The following is a 19,795-nucleotide window of genomic DNA, read 5'->3' on the forward strand; positions in this document are numbered from 1 at the left end:
ATCGAAACATCGAAAATTCGAGAACGCGAAATATGGATGCTTAAAAAACGAAAAAATCGAAAGGTGGAAAAGTCTAAGAATAAAGAAAAAATCGAAAAATCGAAAAGCCGAGGAATCGAGAAATGAAAAAATCCAAAAATCGAAAATTTTGGTAAAATGAATAATTGAAAAATCGAGTAATCGAAAATTCGAGAAATCCAGACATCAAAAATTCGGGAAATCGTGAATGGGAAATTCAAATAACTGAAAAATCTAAAAGTCCAAGAATTGAAAAATCAAAAAAAACAAACGAGATATTAAAAAATTGTGTATTCGAAAAATTGAAAATTGAAAAAAATCGAAAAATTGAGGAAACAAAAACATGAAAAATGGAAAAATCGAAAAATTGAAGAGTTGATAAAAAAAGTCAAGAAATCTAGATGTCAAGAAATAGAAGCATCGAAAATTCGAGGAATCAAAATTTTGATAATTTAAAAAACTGAAAAATCGAAGAGTCGAAAGGTCTAAAAATCAAGAAATCTAAAAGTCGAAAAATCGAAAAAACGACAAATTGAAAAATCGAAAAATTAAAAATTTAGGAACACCGAAAAATGAATAATTATAAAATAGAGACATTGAAAAATGAATAATTAAAAATTCGGGAAATCGTGAATGGAATATTCAAAAAACTGAAAAATCGAGCAATCGAAAAATCAAAAATTTAGAAACGCCAAAAATTGCAAAATTGTAAAATTGAGAAATTACATAATCAAAAAAAGCAAAGATCAAAAAAATAAATATACGAAAAATTGAAATTTGAAAAAATCGAAAAATTGAAGAAATAAAAACCTGAAAAATGGGAAAATCGAATAATTGGAGAATTGAAAAAAAGTCAAGAAATCTAGATGTCCAGAAATCCAAATATCGAAAATTCGAGAAATCGAAGTATGGATAATTTAAAAAATCGAAAAATCGACAAGTCTAAGAATCCAGAAACCTAAAAGCCGAAAAATAAAAAAGTGACTAATCAAAAAACGAAATATTAAAAACTTGAAAATTAAAAATTGAAAAACTGACAAATTGAAAAATCGAAACATTGAAGAATCGAAAAACTGAAAATCCTAAATAAAGTTAGAAAAAATTTGATTTTTCCTTCATAAGCGACAAATTCAAGATTGTTACTTTTTAACATTCAAATAACATTTATTTGACAACATTCCATTGTTTTTCCCAATTTTGGTTACAATACTTTCTTAGCTTACGCTCGACAAGTGAAAATACCTACCATGTGGATGAACTGGTCTTTGGTCCTTCGTCATTTTATCAATTAATTTTTAGAAAACGATCTTTGTATCTTAATCTATACATATAAAATTGTTTGTCCTGACTGACTGATTCATCAACGCAGAGCCTAAACTACTGCAGCTAGAAACATGAAATTTGGACAATAGTTTGCTTTTGTGATGTAAACACCCACTAAGAAAGGAACTTGGGAAATTCCACCCCTAAAAGGGTGAAAAGGGGTGGTAAAGTTTGTACAGGAAGACTATTTCCTAACCATTTCTGTTGTAAATATTTACATGAAACTTGGTATTAATGCTTTTCAACACAAATAACGAAACACGTATTTCACCATTTTTCGAAATTCAACCCCTAAGGGGGTAAAAAGTGGTGGATAAGTTTGTACGGGAAAACTACTTCTGTTGCACATTTTCACGTGTAACTTGGTATTAGTGCTCTTCAACACATATAATGACACACGTATTTCAGCATTTTCCGAGATTCAACCCCTAAGGGGGTAAAAAGTGGTAACTAATTGTGTATGGGAAAAATATTTCTATTGTAAATTTTTGCTTGGAACTTAATATTAATGCTTTTCAACACAAACAATGTAATGCGTATTTCAGCTGTTTTTGAGATTCTACCCCTAAGAAGATCAAATGAGGTGACAAAGTTTATATGAGAAAAAATATTTGTATGGCGATGTTTACTTGAAATGTTGTATTAATACCCTCCAACACATTTGTTACTTGAAATTTGGTAATCATGTAAAATTGTTTGTCTTGACTGTCTTTAAATTTTTTTTTTTTGATATTCATCCCCAACGGAATATAATTTGGGTGGAAATGTGAGAAACAGGAGAAGTTAAGTATTAATCCAAAAGTGGTTAAAAATCAAAGTTTAAAATAGTTAAATATGTTTTTCGCATATTAGAGGCAGTAGGATTATTGGAAAAATCAGTCCTAAGCGTTTGAAATTTAAGAAGTTGTATGGAAATAGGGAGGGCGCGACGTCACCGAGTAAGCGACTGCGAAGCGAACGAGGTCTGCGGTCGGACGCGTGAGGCCAAAACGGCATTGACGGTTGTGTTTTATGTCACGAATTGTATGAGTATTTCTCATATAAGTATTCTAATTTTGTGTTTCCGTGTATAAAATGAGGTAACTATACCAAAAAATATCCTTGAATTCTCCTGAAAGAAAAAATCTAATAAATATATATGCAAATGTGTTAATAAAGGATCCAACCAGGATTATTTGCTCTTGAAAATCACATTGATGAGGTCAAATTATATGAAAGTGGTCGATATATTAGCAGCTGGAGAATCTTGGCCTTTCCTATACATGAACAATTTCCAGCGGTTTTTCATCTCGCAGTGCACTTGGAAAATGGCCTGCTGTCTATTTTAATCCTAACGACTTTAATAATGTAACTGAAAAGGTAAATAATTCACAGAAAACTACTCCTCTATCATTTTTTGAGCTTTGCAAAGTGGATACTTTTGCAAAAATCTTTCTTTATGTTGAAGTACCTTAATACTATGTGTGGAAAAGTACCAAATTTGAGAGATGAAAAAGTGGAAACAATGTTGATGGTTCGCCGGGAGTCAAAAGAGATCAAGCTTTGACCGGAGTGTACACCGTTCACCCTAATAACGCGGAATGTTTCTACCTTGATCCTCTTCTTCATGCGATGAGAGGGCCAACATAATTCTCGGATTTAAAAACTGTTGGTAGTGTCGTTTATTTCACATACCAGTCATTATGCAAAGCTGTGGGTTTGTCAAGTTAAGTCAGACTGTCAAGAGAGTGTTCAGATTATAAATGAAGTGTACAACAAGTGTCTGATTTCCATTAAAGACACGGTGCTGTCTTTAGGAAGACAATGTTGAGAGTACTATGGTTTGCCTGTAAGACGTGAAGAAGTCATACAAAACAGAGACTATCTCAGAGAGATTAGCTATGACATACTTTTATAGGCACAACGAAACTTTATTAACAACAGAATAATATCAAATTTACAACCAAGTTAGATAGGTCAGGTAAATGTTTGTTTTTACATAGCTGCCTACAACTATTAGCGACAAAAATATCCAAATATTTTAAATCTTTACTCAAACATATGTTAACATGGGGTATAAAATTTAACATGGGAATCCTTATGGCCACTTATAAAAAAAAGATGTATTGTATTATACTCCTATGTTATAGAATAACTTTGTTTCACCCCCCCCCCCCCCCCTCCGTCGTATTTAAAAATTCACGGGACTCTAACTCCAAACTTTCAGTCCTTATTTCATACACCTAGGGGTAATGGATATTACGAAAGGAACCTTCTGTCCAAATTTCGTGTTTCTATAGCTCCAGTAGTTATGTTGATTTGTCAAGCGGAGGATAAACACTTTTATATATTGTTATTAATGAAGACTGCACAAACTTAAAAAGTAATAAAATTGAAATCAAAAAATAAATCAGGGGATGAAAAATAATGTGCCCTAATTGCAAAATCCACGCAAGCGGAGCTGCGGGTAACAGCTAGTAATGTATAAATCAAGTAGCTGCAACCCCTATAGCATATCAATAAAATATCAATATTGCCCCACCACATGGATAAACTTGTCATTTATGAGGGCTCAAAATACTTACACATAATTTACATACTAAATTATACTGACTTTATACAAGAGGGCACATTGTGTCTCTATTAAAAATTTAAACTTGCTAGAGCCAAATTAAACCAACAAATCAGACCTCTAATGAACTTCGTTACAGTTAATCAAAACAATTTTAATAAAAATACGTTCGACTTGAAACGTACAAAAGCGACGTGGAGAAACCCAGAAGCAGCTATTTTTCCACAACTCCCTCCCCTCCCCCCTTGCGCCCTCCCCACGTCTTCCCGTCGTAAACAAATTTATTTTAATTAATGATCGACTACCCCCGTTTATAATGAGCCCTGTAGGTGGCCGTATTTCTCGTTCCTGCCATATAATTGTAACTTGGGGTCTTCATTGTGATGTCACCTAGGTGATCCGGCGAGGTGAAAGGTTGCCATAGAGGTGCTCTCTCAGTCGTAAAGTGGATGTCGCCAGATGCCTCTAAATATCATTAGGAGCACTGATCCGAAAAAGAGTCCGACTCGGCTCAAATAAAGTCTCGAATTAATTTTTCCTTGGAAATCCTCAAGGACGAGGACCCATGTGCGAGTGTGACTCTAATTTGCTTAGCTGGGCAGCGATCATTTGTTCAAATTACGCAGGGACGAGGGTGGAAGGACCCCAAACTCGGAATTAATGATGGCTTTTATTGAATGTTCAATTTCTTGATTAGAAGAGAGACGGGTTTTGTACAACAAGTTTATTGGTATTTACAAACGAAACGGTTTACAGCAAGTAAAAAGTGGTAAAAACTAAGTAGACTCTGAATGTACATAGAGGTGTGTATGTACAAGGGGTGGGTGACATGTAATCGTGGAACTATATGATATCCATTCACTAGATTATGTACATAGAGATTTACCATAGAACCATGATGGGTGCGTTCGGGATGTGGATGACGAAAATTTGAGAAAGGGGCTTACTTGACCACATTTTTTTACGATTAATTTTTTTTTTTTTCTTCTACTTACTTGAACTTTTTTAAATATTTTAGCCAATTTGGGAAATAAAAAAATACCACAGTTGTTTTTCTTTTAAATCATGTATCTATAACTGACCTTTCAACCTTGCTTGACTACGTTTCGCAGAATTTTTATTTTTTAGTAAAATTAAGACTATTTTATTATTTTCCAACAACTTCAATTATGATTTAAAAAAAAGTAGAGAACTCAAAACACGATTTCACTAAATATTTTATGTCATAATTTTTTGACATTTGAATATTCTTGTCGAGTTATACATACATTTTTATTTTCTTCATCTTTTCTTTTAACATTTTTTTTATCTTGTATTTTCAATATTAATCGGAATATTTATATTGTTTTGTAATTGGAGTTCTTTTATTTTGATTTTTTCATTTTCACGTTAATTTTCTTGTTTAATTCAACTGTCAAAATGGAACTTTTTTCAATTTTTTTGGCCATTTTGGAAAATAAAAAATTACCACAGTTGTAACAACGAATTAACAAACTCAAAAAAAAAAATCACAAGGAAACTACTTAAATTCCATTTTTTTTTTTTTGAAAAACGTGTCTATATTGAAAAAAGTCCATCTGAATGTATTTCTTAAACACATACCTGACAATTAATTTCCATAGGTCAAAAGGTGATAAAACTGTTTTCAAAAAGCGGTCTTACATAAGCGCTCTCATAAAACGAATTTCAACCTTGCTTGACTACGTTTCGCAGAATTTTTATTTTTTAGTAAAATTAAGACTATTTTGTTATTTTCCATCAAATTCAAGTATGATTTAAAAAAAAGTAGAAAACTCAAAACACGATTTCACTAAATATTTTATGTCAAAATTTTTTGACATTTGAATATTCTTGTCGAGTTATACATACATTTTTATTTTCTTCATCTTTTCTTTTAACATTTTTTTTATCTTGTATTTTCAATAGTAATCGGAATATTTATTTTGTTTTGTAATTGGAGTTCTTTTATTTTGATTTTTTCATTTTCACGTTAATTTTCTTGTTTAATTCAACTGTCAAAATGGAACTTTTTTCAATTTTTTGGCCATTTTGGAAAATAAAAAATTGCCACAGTTGTAACAACGATTTAACAAATTCAAAAAAAAAAAAAATTCACAAGGAAACTACTTAAATTCCATTTTTTTTTTAAACGTGTCTATATTGAAAAAAGTCCATCTGAATGTATTTTTTAAACACATACCTGACAATTAATTTCCATAGGTCAAAAGGTGATAAAACTGTTTTCAAAAAGCGGTCTTACATAAGCGCTCTCATAAAACGAATTTCAAGCTTGCTTGACTACGTTTCGCAGAATTTTTATTTTTTAGTAAAATTAAGACTATTTTGTTATTTTCCAACAATTTCAATTATGATTTAAAAAAAAGTAGAGGACTCAAAACACGATTTCACTAAATATTTTATGTCAAAATTTTTTGACATTTGAATATTCTTGTCGAGTTATACATACATTTTTATTTTCTTCATCTTTTCTTTTAACATTTTTTTTTATATTGTATTTTCAATATTAATCGGAATATTTATTTTGTTTTGTAATTGGAGTTCTTTTATTTTGATTTTTTCATTTTCACGTTAATTTTCTTGTTTAATTCAACTGTCAAAATGGAACTTTTTTCAATTTTTTTGGCCATTTTGGAAAATAAAAAATTACCACAGTTGTAACAACGAATTAACAAACTCAAAAAAAAAAATCACAAGGAAACTACTTAAATTCCATTTTTTTTTTTTTGAAAAACGTGTCTATATTGAAAAAAGTCCATCTGAATGTATTTCTTAAACACATACCTGACAATTAATTTCCATAGGTCAAAAGGTGATAAAACTGTTTTCAAAAAGCGGTCTTACATAAGCGCTCTCATAAAACGAATTTCAACCTTGCTTGACTACGTTTCGCAGAATTTTTATTTTTTAGTAAAATTAAGACTATTTTGTTATTTTCCATCAAATTCAAGTATGATTTAAAAAAAAGTAGAAAACTCAAAACACGATTTCACTAAATATTTTATGTCAAAATTTTTTGACATTTGAATATTCTTGTCGAGTTATACATACATTTTTATTTTCTTCATCTTTTCTTTTAACATTTTTTTTATCTTGTATTTTCAATAGTAATCGGAATATTTATTTTGTTTTGTAATTGGAGTTCTTTTATTTTGATTTTTTCATTTTCACGTTAATTTTCTTGTTTAATTCAACTGTCAAAATGGAACTTTTTTCAATTTTTTGGCCATTTTGGAAAATAAAAAATTGCCACAGTTGTAACAACGATTTAACAAATTCAAAAAAAAAAAAAATTCACAAGGAAACTACTTAAATTCCATTTTTTTTTTAAACGTGTCTATATTGAAAAAAGTCCATCTGAATGTATTTTTTAAACACATACCTGACAATTAATTTCCATAGGTCAAAAGGTGATAAAACTGTTTTCAAAAAGCGGTCTTACATAAGCGCTCTCATAAAACGAATTTCAAGCTTGCTTGACTACGTTTCGCAGAATTTTTATTTTTTAGTAAAATTAAGACTATTTTGTTATTTTCCAACAATTTCAATTATGATTTAAAAAAAAGTAGAGGACTCAAAACACGATTTCACTAAATATTTTATGTCAAAATTTTTTGACATTTGAATATTCTTGTCGAGTTATACATACATTTTTATTTTCTTCATCTTTTCTTTTAACATTTTTTTTTATATTGTATTTTCAATATTAATCGGAATATTTATTTTGTTTTGTAATTGGAGTTCTTTTATTTTGATTTTTTCATTTTCACGTTAATTTTCTTGTTTAATTCAACTGTCAAAATGGAACTTTTTTCAATTTTTTTGGCCATTTTGGAAAATAAAAAATTACCACAGTTGTAACAACGAATTAACAAACTCAAAAAAAAAAATCACAAGGAAACTACTTAAATTCCATTTTTTTTTTTTTTGAAAAACGTGTCTATATTGAAAAAAGTCCATCTGAATGTATTTCTTAAACACATACCTGACAATTAATTTCCATAGGTCAAAAGGTGATAAAACTGTTTTCAAAAAGCGGTCTTACATAAGCGCTCTCATAAAACGAATTTCAACCTTGCTTGACTACGTTTCGCAGAATTTTTATTTTTTAGTAAAATTAAGACTATTTTGTTATTTTCCATCAAATTCAAGTATGATTTAAAAAAAAGTAGAAAACTCAAAACACGATTACACTAAATATTTTATGTCAAAATTTTTTGACATTTGAATATTCTTGTCGAGTTATACATACATTTTTATTTTCTTCATCTTTTCTTTTAACATTTCTTTTATCTTGTATTTTCAATACTAATCGGAATATTTATATTGTTTTGTAATTGGAGTTTTTTTATTTTGATTTTTTCATTTTCACGTTAATTTTCTTGTTTAATTCAACTGTCAAAATAGAACTTTTTTCAATTTTTTTGGCCATTTTGGGAAATAAAAAATTACCACAGTTGTAACAACGAATTAACGAACTCAAAAAAAAAATTCACAAAGAAACTACTTAAATTCGATTTTTTTTTTTTTTGAAAAACGTGTCTATGTTGAAAAAAGTCCATCTGAATGTATTTTTTAAACACATACCTGACAATTAATTTCCATAGGTCAAAAGGTCAGAAAACGAATTTCAACCTTGCTTGGCCATGTTTCGCAGAATTTTTATTTTTTAGTAAAATTAAGACTATTTTGTTATTTTCCAACAATTTCAATTATGATTTAAAAAAAAGTAGAAAACTCAAAGCACGATTTCACTAAATATTTTTTGTCAAAATTTTTTGACATTTGAATATTCTTGTCGAGTTATACATACATTTTTATTTTCTTCATCTTTTCTTTTAACATTTTTTTTGTCTTGTATTTTCAATATTAATCGGAATATTTATATTGTGTTGTAATTGGAGTTCTTTTATTTCGATTTTTTCATTTTCACGTTAATTTTCTTGTTTAATTCAACTGTCAAAATGGAACTTTTTTCAATTTTTTTGGCCATTTTGGAAAATAAAAAATTACCACAGTTGTAACAACGAATTAACAAACTCAAAAAAAAAACTCACAAGGAAACTACTTAAATTTCATTTTTTTTTTTTGAAAAACGTGTCTATATTGAAAAAAGTCCATCTGAATGTATTTTTTAAACACATACCTGACAATGTTTTCAAAAAGCGGTCTTACATAAGCGCTCTCATAAAACGAATTTCAACCTTGCTTGAATACGTTTCGTAGAATTTTTATTTTTTAGTAAAATTAAGACTATTTTGTTATTTTCCAACAATTTCAATTATGATTTAAAAAAAAGTAGAGAACTCAAAACACGATTTCACTAAATATTTTATGTCAAAATTTTTTGACATTTGAATATTCTTGTCGAGTTATACATACATTTTTATTTTCTTCATCTTTTCTTTTAACATTTTTTTTATCTTGTATTTTCAATATTAATCGGAATATTTATTTTGTTTTGTAATTGTAGTTCTTTTATTTTGATTTTTTCATTTTCACGTTAATTTACTTGTTTAATTCAACTGTCAAAATGGAACTTTTTTCAATTTTTTTGGCCATTTTGGAAAATAAAAAATTACCACAGTTGTAACAACGAATTAACAAATTAAAAAAAAAAATCACAAGGAAACTACTTAAATTCAATTTTTTTTTTTGAAAAACGTGTCTGTATTGAAAAAACTCCATCTGAATGTATTTTTTAAACACATACCTGACAATTAATTTCCATAGGTCAAAAGGTGATAAAACTGTTTTCAAAAATCGGTCTTACATAAGCGCTCTCATAAAACGAATTTCAACCTTGCTTGACTACGTTTCGCAGAATTTTTATTTTTTAGTAAAATTAAGACTATTTTGTTATTTTCCAACAATTTCAATTATGATTTAAAAAAAAGTAGAAAACTCAAAGCACGATTTCACTAAATATTTTATGCCAAAATTTTTTGACATTTGAATAATCTTGTCGAGTTATACATACATTTTTATTTTCTTCATCTTTTCTTTTAACATTTTTTTTATCTTGTATTTTCAATATTAATCGGAATATTTATATTGTTTTGTAATTGGAGTTCTTCTATTTTGATTTTTTCATTTTCACGTTAATTTTCTTGTTTAATTTAACTGTCAAAATGGAACTTTTTTCAATTTTTTTGGCCATTTTGGAAAATAAAAAATTACCACAGTTGTAACAACGAATTAACAAACTCAAAAAAAAAAATCACAAGGAAACTACTTAAATTCCATTTTTTTTTTTTGAAAAACGTGTCTATATTGAACAAAGTCCATCTGAATGTATTTTTTAAACACATACCTGGCAATTAATTTCCATTGGTCAAAAGGTGATAAAACTGTTTTCAAAAAGCGGTCTTACATAAGCGCTCTAATAAAACGAATTTCAACCTTGCTTGACTACGTTTCGCAGAATTTTTATTTTTTAGTAAAATTAAGACTATTTTGTTATTTTCCAACAATTTCAATTATGATTTAAAAAAAAGTAGAGAACTCAAAACACGAATTCACTAAATATTTTATGTCAAAATTTTTTGACATTTGAATATTCTTGTCGAGTTATACATACATTTTTATTTTCTTCATCTTTTCTTTTAACATTTTTTTTATCTTGTATTTTCAATATTAATCGGAATATTTATTTTGTTTTGTAATTGGAGTTCTTTTATTTTGATTTTTTCATTTTCACGTTAATTTTCTTGTTTAATTCAACTGTCAAAATGGAACTTTTTTCAATTTTTTTGGCCATTTTGGAAAATAAAAAATTACCACAGTTGTAACAACGAATTAACCAACTCAAAAAAAACATTCACAACGAAACTACTTAAATTCCATTTTTTTTTTTTGAAAAACGTGTCTATATTGAAAAAAGTCCATCTGAATGTATTTTTTAAACACATACCTGAGAATTAATTTCCATAGGTCAAAAGGTGATAAAACTGTTTTCAAAAAGCGGTCTTACATAAGCGCTCTCATAAAACGAATTTCAACCTTGCTTGACTCAGTTTCGCAGAATTTTTATTTTTTAGTAAAATTAAGACTATTTTGTTATTTTCCAACAATTTCAATTATGATTTTAAAAAAAGGAGAAAACTCAAAGCACGATTTCACTAAATATTTTATGCCAAAATTTTTTGACATTTGAATAATCTTGTCGAGTTATACATACATTTTTATTTTCTTCATCTTTTCTTTTAACATTTTTTTTATCTTGTATTTTCAATATTAATCGGAATATTTATATTGTTTTGTAATTGGAGTTCTTCTATTTTGATTTTTTCATTTTCACGTTAATTTTCTTGTTTAATTCAACTGTCAAAATGGAACTTTTTTCAATTTTTTTGGCCATTTTGGAAAATAAAAAATTACCACAGTTGTAACAACGAATTAACAAACTCAAAAAAAAAAATTCACAAGGAAACTACTTAAATTCAATTTTTTTTTTTTTGAAAAACGTGTCTATATTGAAAAAAGTCCATCTGAATGTATTTTTTAAACACATACCTGACAATTAATTTCCATAGGTCAAAAGGTGATAAAACTGTTTTCAAAAAGCGGTCTTACATAAGCGCTCTCATAAAACGAATTTCAACCTTGCTTGACTACGTTTCGCAGAATTTTTATTTTTTAGTAAAATTAAGACTATTTTGTTATTTTCCAACAATTTCAATTATGATTTAAAAAAAAGTAGAAAACCCAAAGCACGATTTCACTAAATATTTTATGCCAAAATTGTTTGACATTTGAATAATCTTGTCGAGTTATACATACATTTTTATTTTCTTCATCTTTTCTTTTAACATTTTTTTTATCTTGTATTTTCAATATTAATCGGAATATTTATATTGTTTTGTAATTGGAGTTCTTTTACTTTGATTTTTTCATTTTCACGTTAATTTTCTTGTTTAATTCAACTGTCAAAATGGAACTTTGTTCAATTTTTTTGGCCATTTTGGAAAATAAAAAATTACCACAGTTGTAACGATGAATTAACAAACTCAAAAAATAAAAATTCACAAGGAAACTACTTAAATTCCATTTTTTTTTAACGTGTCTATATTGAAAAAAGTCCATCTGTATGTATTTTTTAAACACACACCTGACAATTAATTTCCATGGGTCAAAAGGTGATAAAACTGTTTTCAAAAAGCGGTCTTACATAAGCGCTCTTATAAAACGAATTTCAACCTGGCTTGACTACGTTTCGCAGAATTTTTATTTTTTAGTAAAATTAAGACTATTTTATTATTTTCCAACAACTTCAATTATGATTTAAAAAAAAGTAGAGAACTCGAAACACGATTTCACTAAATATTTTATGTCATAATTTTTTGACATTTGAATATTCTTGTCGAGTTATACATACATTTTTATTTTCTTCATCTTTTCTTTTAACATTTTTTTTATCTTGTATTTTCAATATTAATCGGAATATTTATTTTGTTTTTTAATTGGAGTCCTTTTATTTTGATTTTTTCATTTTCACGTTAATTTTCTTGTTTAATTCAACTGTCAAAATGGAACTGTTTTCAATTTTTTTGGCCATTGTGGAAAATAAAAAATTACCACAGTTGTAACAACGAATTAACAAACTCAAAAAAAAAAAAATTCACAAGGAAACTACTTAAATTCAATTTTTTTTTTTTTTTTGAAAAACGTGTCTATATTGAAAAAAGTCCATCTGAATGTATTTTTTAAACACATACCTGACAATTAATTTCCATAGGTCAAAAGGTGATAAAACTGTTTTCAAAAAGCGGTCTTACATAAGCGCTCTCATAAAACGAATTTCAACCTTGCTTGACTACGTTTCGCAGAATTTTTATTTTTTAGTAAAATTAAGACTATTTTGTTATTTTCCAACAATTTCAATTATGATTTAAAAAAAGTAGATAACTCAAAACACGATTTCACTAAATATTTTATGTCAAAATTTTTTGACATTTGAATATTCTTGTCGAGTTATATATACATTTTTATTTTCTTCATCTTTTCTTTTAACATTTTTTTTATCTTTTATTTTCAATATTAATAATTAATCGCAATATTTGTTTTGTTTTGTAATTTGAGCTCTTTTCCTTTGATTTTTTTATTTTTACTTTAATTTTCTTGTTTAAATCAACTGTCAAAATTTTTGACCATTTTTTTTTTAAACATGTGTCTATACTGAAAAAAGTCCCTCTGAATGTATTTTTTAAACACATACCTGCCAATTAATTTCCATAAGTCAAAACGTGATCAAGTGTTTTCAAAAATCGTTCTTACAAAAACATCTTCAAAACCCCCTCCTCTCCTCAAATTTTCGCCACCCTTCCCCCTTTCTCTCCACCCCCAATTCGGCGAAAGGACTACCATGAACCTCAAACACCTCTAAAAAAATCTACTCCTACCCCTAACTAATACGGCCTCCACACATCCCCCAGCCTGTTGCACTTCAGGTCCTTATCACTCGAACTGACTTCCTCCTTCTGCCGCACCAGCGTGACCGCCGCTCTCCTGCACTTATTCAGCGACAGGTTCATCCCTTCGTCCTTGTCCTTCGCCTCCTTCTCGTCGTCGTCCACCGCCTCCGACCTCCCGGAGCTGTCCGGGTTCTGGGCCGCCTCCTGCGGCGAGCCTCTCGGCAGCAGCGAGTGCTGCCGCAGGTTCATCCAGGCCCAGTCGTGGGGGTAGAACTGCGAGTAGAACCACTGGCCCGGGGGCGGCAGCAGGGGGGCGTTCAGGAACAGGCTGGCGGCCAGCGCGTTATTGAACAATTGATTGCTCTGAATGGGGGGCGGCGGCGCCCCGGGGAACGCCGGCGGTGGCTGCGGGGACGGAGTCGGCGACGCCGTTACGGATATGTCATCTTCAGGTGGCGACAGGGGCGCCGTCGTCAGCAGGCCGACCTGGCCGGGGGAGGTCTTGGGGGAGGTGGTGCTGTGGGCGGTGGTGCAGTTGATGGAGATGGGGCCCAGAGAGGTAGATGAGGGCTCTGGAAGAACACAAAAATGGCTATCTAAATACATTTTTGGATTGTCTGAAATCAAGGTTAATATTTTAGTGGTTTGTTTGGACAAGACCGCACAATTCGTACAGGAAAATCGTATTTTACAAGTTATAACAAATTTATGGGAATGGAGCTCTGCACGAGTTTATTAATTCTGTATCGTTGTATTTTCATCATGAATACATTATTGACATTTTGGTTATAATTAACAATTAATTGTTGTCGATTGAAATGGGGGTTGTTAACAATGTAATGAAGAATTCAACGTTTTGGTTTAATTGAGTGAACTGAATGTTAAGCACTCTATGTGAGTTGGGTCATATAATATAGTGCGAAGATTTTTCTCGAAGTGATTGATTATTTTGATAATTATTTCAAACCAAAATTTTCTTATTTCTTCAGAAACTGTGTCATTTATGAATGAAATCAATCATAACCTCACTTCTTCAAACTTTTTCACAATTTTTGCTCTTGACAGATAGGCAACCAATAATTTAGCTCGAATGATAGATTGCTATCGGTTTTTTTAATTGTTTTTGCGCTTTTTCACAGGTAACTTGACGGAAACTAAACTTACCGTTTGCTATTCGCGGTGATGTATTTACTGGACGGTCAAGCGCTGCAAACATATGATGTGGAAAATGGGGGTGGTGGTGGGGCACGAAGGGGCCCGGGGGGTAGGGGTGGCGACCTCCCAACATCGCCCAGTCGGGTGGAGGTCCCGGAAGTCCAGCCAAATGGTGGGCTATACCTGAAAAAATACACATCCTGTATATAGTGCAATCGTTTAAAACTTATATATCTAGATATTTTTGCTAGACATTTTAAAGTCTCTAGAAATATTTTACAACAAAAAAGGACACTATTTCCTCTCTATTTAGTCTTCCAGGAAATGTATAATGTATATCATATACAAACTTAAGTTAAGTTAAGTCAGGTCAGGTAGGTTCAGGTCAGTTAAGGTCAGGTCAGGTCAGATCGTTATTTTAGCAACTTCTAGCCCCATCTATCCGCCTTATATTTCCTTATGGGTATAAGTCATTTACCAAAATTCGTCTTATCTTAGTAAGTACTAGCCCTGCCCACCCATCCGTTTTTAGAGGATATGTACTTACCAAAATTAGTTAAGTCCTTAGCAAATACTAGCCCCACCCACCCACCCTTTATTTTTGTAAAGGATTTGCATTTACCAAATTCAGTGTTATGTTAGCAAATTTTTTTCCAAAAATCTATAGACATTTAAAATCTTTTTAACGAAAGGTTTATCTGTAGAAAAAACCAAAATTGACCACATTCTTAAAAATTAGTGGTTTAGATGGCAACTTATATATCTAGATATTTTTGCTGGACGTTTTAAAATCTCTAGAAATATTTTACAACAAAAAAGGACACTCTTTCCCCTCTGTTTAGTCTTCCAGGAAATATATAGTGTATTTCATAGACAAATTTTAGTTAAGTCATTACATGTACTTGCTAAGATAAGACTGATTGTGGCACATAACATAATCTGTAACAAATAGAGGGCGGGTGGGCGGGGCTAGTATTTGCTAAGATAAAACTGATTGTGGCAAATAACATAACCTCTAACAAAAGAGAGGGCGGGTGGGCGGGGCTAGTAGTTACTAAGGTAGGACTAATTTTGGTAGATGACTTACCTTCTAAGGAAATAGAAGGCGGATAGATGGAGCTAGAAGTTGTTAGAATAACGACCTGACCTAACCTGACTTGATGTGACCTGACCTGAACTGATCTGACCTGAACTGACCTGAACCGACCTAACCTGACTTATCTTATCTAAGTAGTACAAGCCCCGCCCACCCGCCCTCTATTTTGTTAGAGGTTATGTTATTTGCCACAATCAGTCTTATCTTAGCAAGCACAAGGTCCGCCCACCCACCCGTTTTTTAAAGGATATGTATTTACCAAAATTAGTCAAGTCCTTAGCAAATACTAGCCCCACCCACCCACCCTTTAGTTTTGTAAAGGATTTGCATTTACCAAATTCAGTGTTATCTTAGCAGATTTTTTTTCCAAAAATCTATAGACGTTTAAAATCTTTTTAACGAAAGGTTTTTCTGTGGAAAAAACCAAAATTGACCGTATTCTTAAAAATTAGTGGATTAGTTGACAACTTGTATATCTAGATATTTTTGCTAGACGTTTTAAAATCTCTAGAAATTTTTTACAACAAAAAAGGACACTCTTTCCTCTCTGTTTAGTCTTCCGGGAAATGTATAGTGTATTTCATAGACAAATCTTAGTTAAGTCATTACATGTACTTGCTAAGATAAGACTAATTGTGGCACATAACATAATCTGTAACAAATAGAGGGCGGGTGGGCGGGGCTAGTATTTGCTAAGATAAAACTGATTGTGGCAAATAACATAACCTCTAACAAAAGAGAGGGCGGGTGGGCGGGGCTAGTAGTTACTAAGATAAGACTAATTTTGGTAGATGACTTACCTTTTAAGGAAATAGAAGGCGGATAGGTGGAGCTAGAAGTTGCTAGAATAACGACCTGACCTAACCTGACTTGATGTGACCTGACCTGAACTGACCTGAACTGACCTAACCTGACTTATCTTATCTAAGTAGTACAAGCCCCGCCCACCCGCCCTCTATTTTGTTAGACGTTGTTATTTGCCACAATCAGTTTTATCTTAGGAAATACTAGCCCCACCCACCCGCCCTCTATTTTGTTAGAGCTTATGTTATTTGCCACAATCAGTCTTATTTTAGCAAGTACAAACCCCGCCCATCCACCCTTTTTTTTAGAGGATATGTATTTACCAAAGTCAGTCAAGTCCTTATCAAATACTAGCCCCGCCCACCCACCCTTTATTTTTGTAAAGAATTTGCATTTACCAAATTCAGTGTTATCTTAACAGATTTTTTCCAAAAATTTATAGAAGTTTAAATTTTTTTAACGAAACGTTTGTCTTTAGAAAAAACCAAAATTGACCGCAATTCTTAAAAATTAGTGAAACAGTTGACAACTTATATATATCTAGATATTTTGCTAGACGTTTTAAAAACTCTAGAAATATTTTACAAGAAAATGGACACTCCTTTTTCTCTATTTAGTATTCCGGGAAATGTATAATGTATTTCATACACAAATATTAGTTAACTCAGGTCAGGTCAGGTTAGGTCGTTATTTTAGCAACTTCTAGCACCACCTATCCGCCTTCTATTTCCTTAAAGGGAATAAAATCATTAACCAAAATTAATCTTATCTTAGTAGGTACTAGCCCTGCCCATCCGCCCTTTATTTTGTTAGAGTTTATCTTATTTGCCACAATCAGCTTATTCTTAACAAATACAAGCCCCGCCCACCCACCCTTTATTTTTTTAGAGGGTTTGCATTTACCAAATTCAGTCTTATCTTGGCAGATTGTTTTCAAAAACCTATAGATGTTTAAACATTTTTTAAAGAAACGTTTATCTTCAGAAAAACCAAAATTGACCGCATTCTTAAAAATTAGTGGAAGAGTTCACAACTTGTATATCTAGATATTTTTGCTAGACGTTTTAAAATCTCTAGAAATATTTTATAATGAAAAAGGACACTGTTTCCTCCCTATTTAGTCTTCCAGGGAATGTATAGTGTGTTTCATAGAAAAATTTTAGTAAAGTCAAGTTTAGTTAGGTCAGGTCAGCTTAAGACGTATCAGGTTAGGACAGCTCAAGTCAAGTTAGATCAGATCAGATCGAAAAGTTGCATATTTTGACTTAAGGTGTGGCTGTGACGATAAAACACAAGTGTAGAATAAAATTTATGTGCCAAAATTTTTAAATGACGTCATCATGATTTAAGAGGGGATAAACAAATCAATTGTTTTCAGTGATTTTTAAAACGTTTCAAGGATTTTAGAGCACTCGGTTTTGTAATTTCTAACGGAGTTTTCATTTGTTTTGTACTATATCGATTTTTTTCCAAAAATCTATAGACGTTTAAAAGATAGACAGACGGAAACGGGGAAGCGACACTTTCGTGTCGGAGAAAACATGAAATGAGTGTTTCTCAGAGTCGGACTTAGTTTGGCTTTATTTTAAGCTTCACTCGACAGGATCTTAATCCTGATTTGTCAAACAAAGTCCGAAATCGCTTAACCGAATTGCTTGGAAGTAGTCAGGACACAAAAAGGGTGTTTTTCTCCGTCCGTCTTGTCGGTTCTCTTTTGAGATTTTCTCTTCGGCTTCCTCGTAGGTGAGTTGTGGGTGTTGTCCGTGCTAAGGCGAAGATTTACGAAGCGGTCGGCCTTAGCCTGCACCCCTTTAATACGACTCCGGCATTAGTCTTGCTCCATTTTAAAGGGTTTGAATAATCGCGGCCCCAACACCTAGCTAAACCCTTGCAAGATAAATGTCATTCCGCCCCTCATTACGGCGGCAATCAAGTGAACCGGGAATCTATCCGAGCCTCGGTAAAAATCCCCCGTATTGTTAACACCGAGTCCGGGCTAACGAAGTTTTTCCTTGAAGGGATCCTAACGAAGTTTTTCGCTTGTAAAGGGATGTTTTTTACGCGCCGAGCTTATCTTTAAGGGCTGTTTTAATTCGTCGCCCCTGCCTTCGAATTGCCGTATTTACTCCTCGCTAAGCCGCTTCTTTTCGGAATTAGCCGTTACTCGGCCGGCAGTCGATTTTTAATTAAGGCCGGATTTTTCCGGTCGATGGCGGGGCACAAACAAGACGTTACCGTAAGTGGAGACGTAAACCGAACGCAAAGCCGCCTGAAACTGTAACCTCGAACGTATCGCATGATATTGCAGCGGACCAGCGGAGTTGCGGTGGCGGCGGTGAGGCAAGATTGCTAATGAGGGAAAGGGTTGATTCCAAGACGCCTCATTGGTCGGGCGGGGCTGCCTCAGACCTCATTGGTGCGCCGCAGGACTGCTGCTAACCTTTAGTATCAAGATCTATACCGAGATCCTGGTCGCTGCCTTCTCCCAGGATTCTAGTTCGCAACTTATTGTTTGCAGGAAATATGGGATTACGAGGGTATTATTGAATACGGCGCGAGAGGATGATGCCGGTTTTTCCTGGAAGCGCAGGAAGCCGACGGAAAAACGAGATTTATGGACAGGGAAAAAATCAAGCGGTTTTTAAACAGGTGTCACGGAATTAAAAAAAATCAGGAATCGTCGGACACGCTTAAAAATAAAAAAAAAACACTTTTTCTCAGCTTGTCGTAATAGTTTTTGCTTATATTAAATTGTTTAGCTAGAAAATATGCTACTTTAATAAAAAATTATCGTCAACTTTACAGAACCGAAAGAAAATTGAAGAAAAATAAATGGAATTAAAACATTTATCACACGATCTGTAGCCACTCGTGAACTGAAACTTAATATTTTTAGTATAATTTCATGTTTGATTCATTAAATAGAGAGTGAAAATGTAATAAAAGCGATGATTTTGCCAGAAGTCTGGTAGCTCCTTCTGATTTTACCTTAAATCGAAGACTATATTTAAAGTAGCCATCAAATGGCGTGTTCTACTTCTAAAAAACTCTAATTTTAATAGGATTTTCGTCACCCTTTGTATTTTTTATCAGAAATTTCAAGTTTTTACAAGATTAACAGGGCCAACTTCAGTTTTATCTTAACAAGTACTAGTCCCACCCACCCGCCCCCTATGCTCTCAAAAGATCTGTCATCTGCCAAAACAAGACTTATATGTTAGCAAGTTCTATATCCGCCCACCCACCCTTTACTTAGAGAGTAATACTTGTTGCTACTTGCTAAGATAAGTCTTACTTTGGCAAACGACAAATCCCCTAAGAAAATAGGGGCGGGTGGGCGGGGCTAATACTTGCTCAGATAAGACTGATTTTGGCAAACCTATATCCTCTGAGAAAAAAACGGGTGGGTGGGCGGGC

At 31.9% G+C, this 19,795-nt stretch overlaps 1 protein-coding gene across 1 annotated transcript in view; it reads right to left on the minus strand.

Annotated features, from left to right (window-relative positions):
* Nucleotides 1–13,282: 13,282 nt before the first annotated feature.
* LOC135132819 (runt-related transcription factor 3-like) overlaps nt 13,283–19,795 on the minus strand; it is a 35,500-nt gene continuing 28,987 nt past the window's right edge. Inside the window, exons 3-4 of the mRNA XM_064061020.1 lie at nt 14,488–14,661; nt 13,283–13,895 (exon numbers count right to left, since the gene is read on the minus strand). Coding sequence (XP_063917090.1) covers nt 13,318–13,895; nt 14,488–14,661 — 752 coding nt within the window. The 3' untranslated portion in view covers nt 13,283–13,317. The remainder of the gene's footprint in view (nt 13,896–14,487; nt 14,662–19,795) is intronic.

Source organism: Zophobas morio, unplaced genomic scaffold (genome assembly GCF_036711695.1).
Source record: "Zophobas morio isolate AGI-343-1 ecotype UQ-CSIRO unplaced genomic scaffold, CSIRO_AGI_Zmor_V1 ptg000021l, whole genome shotgun sequence".
Lineage (NCBI taxonomy): Eukaryota > Metazoa > Arthropoda > Insecta > Coleoptera > Tenebrionidae > Zophobas > Zophobas morio.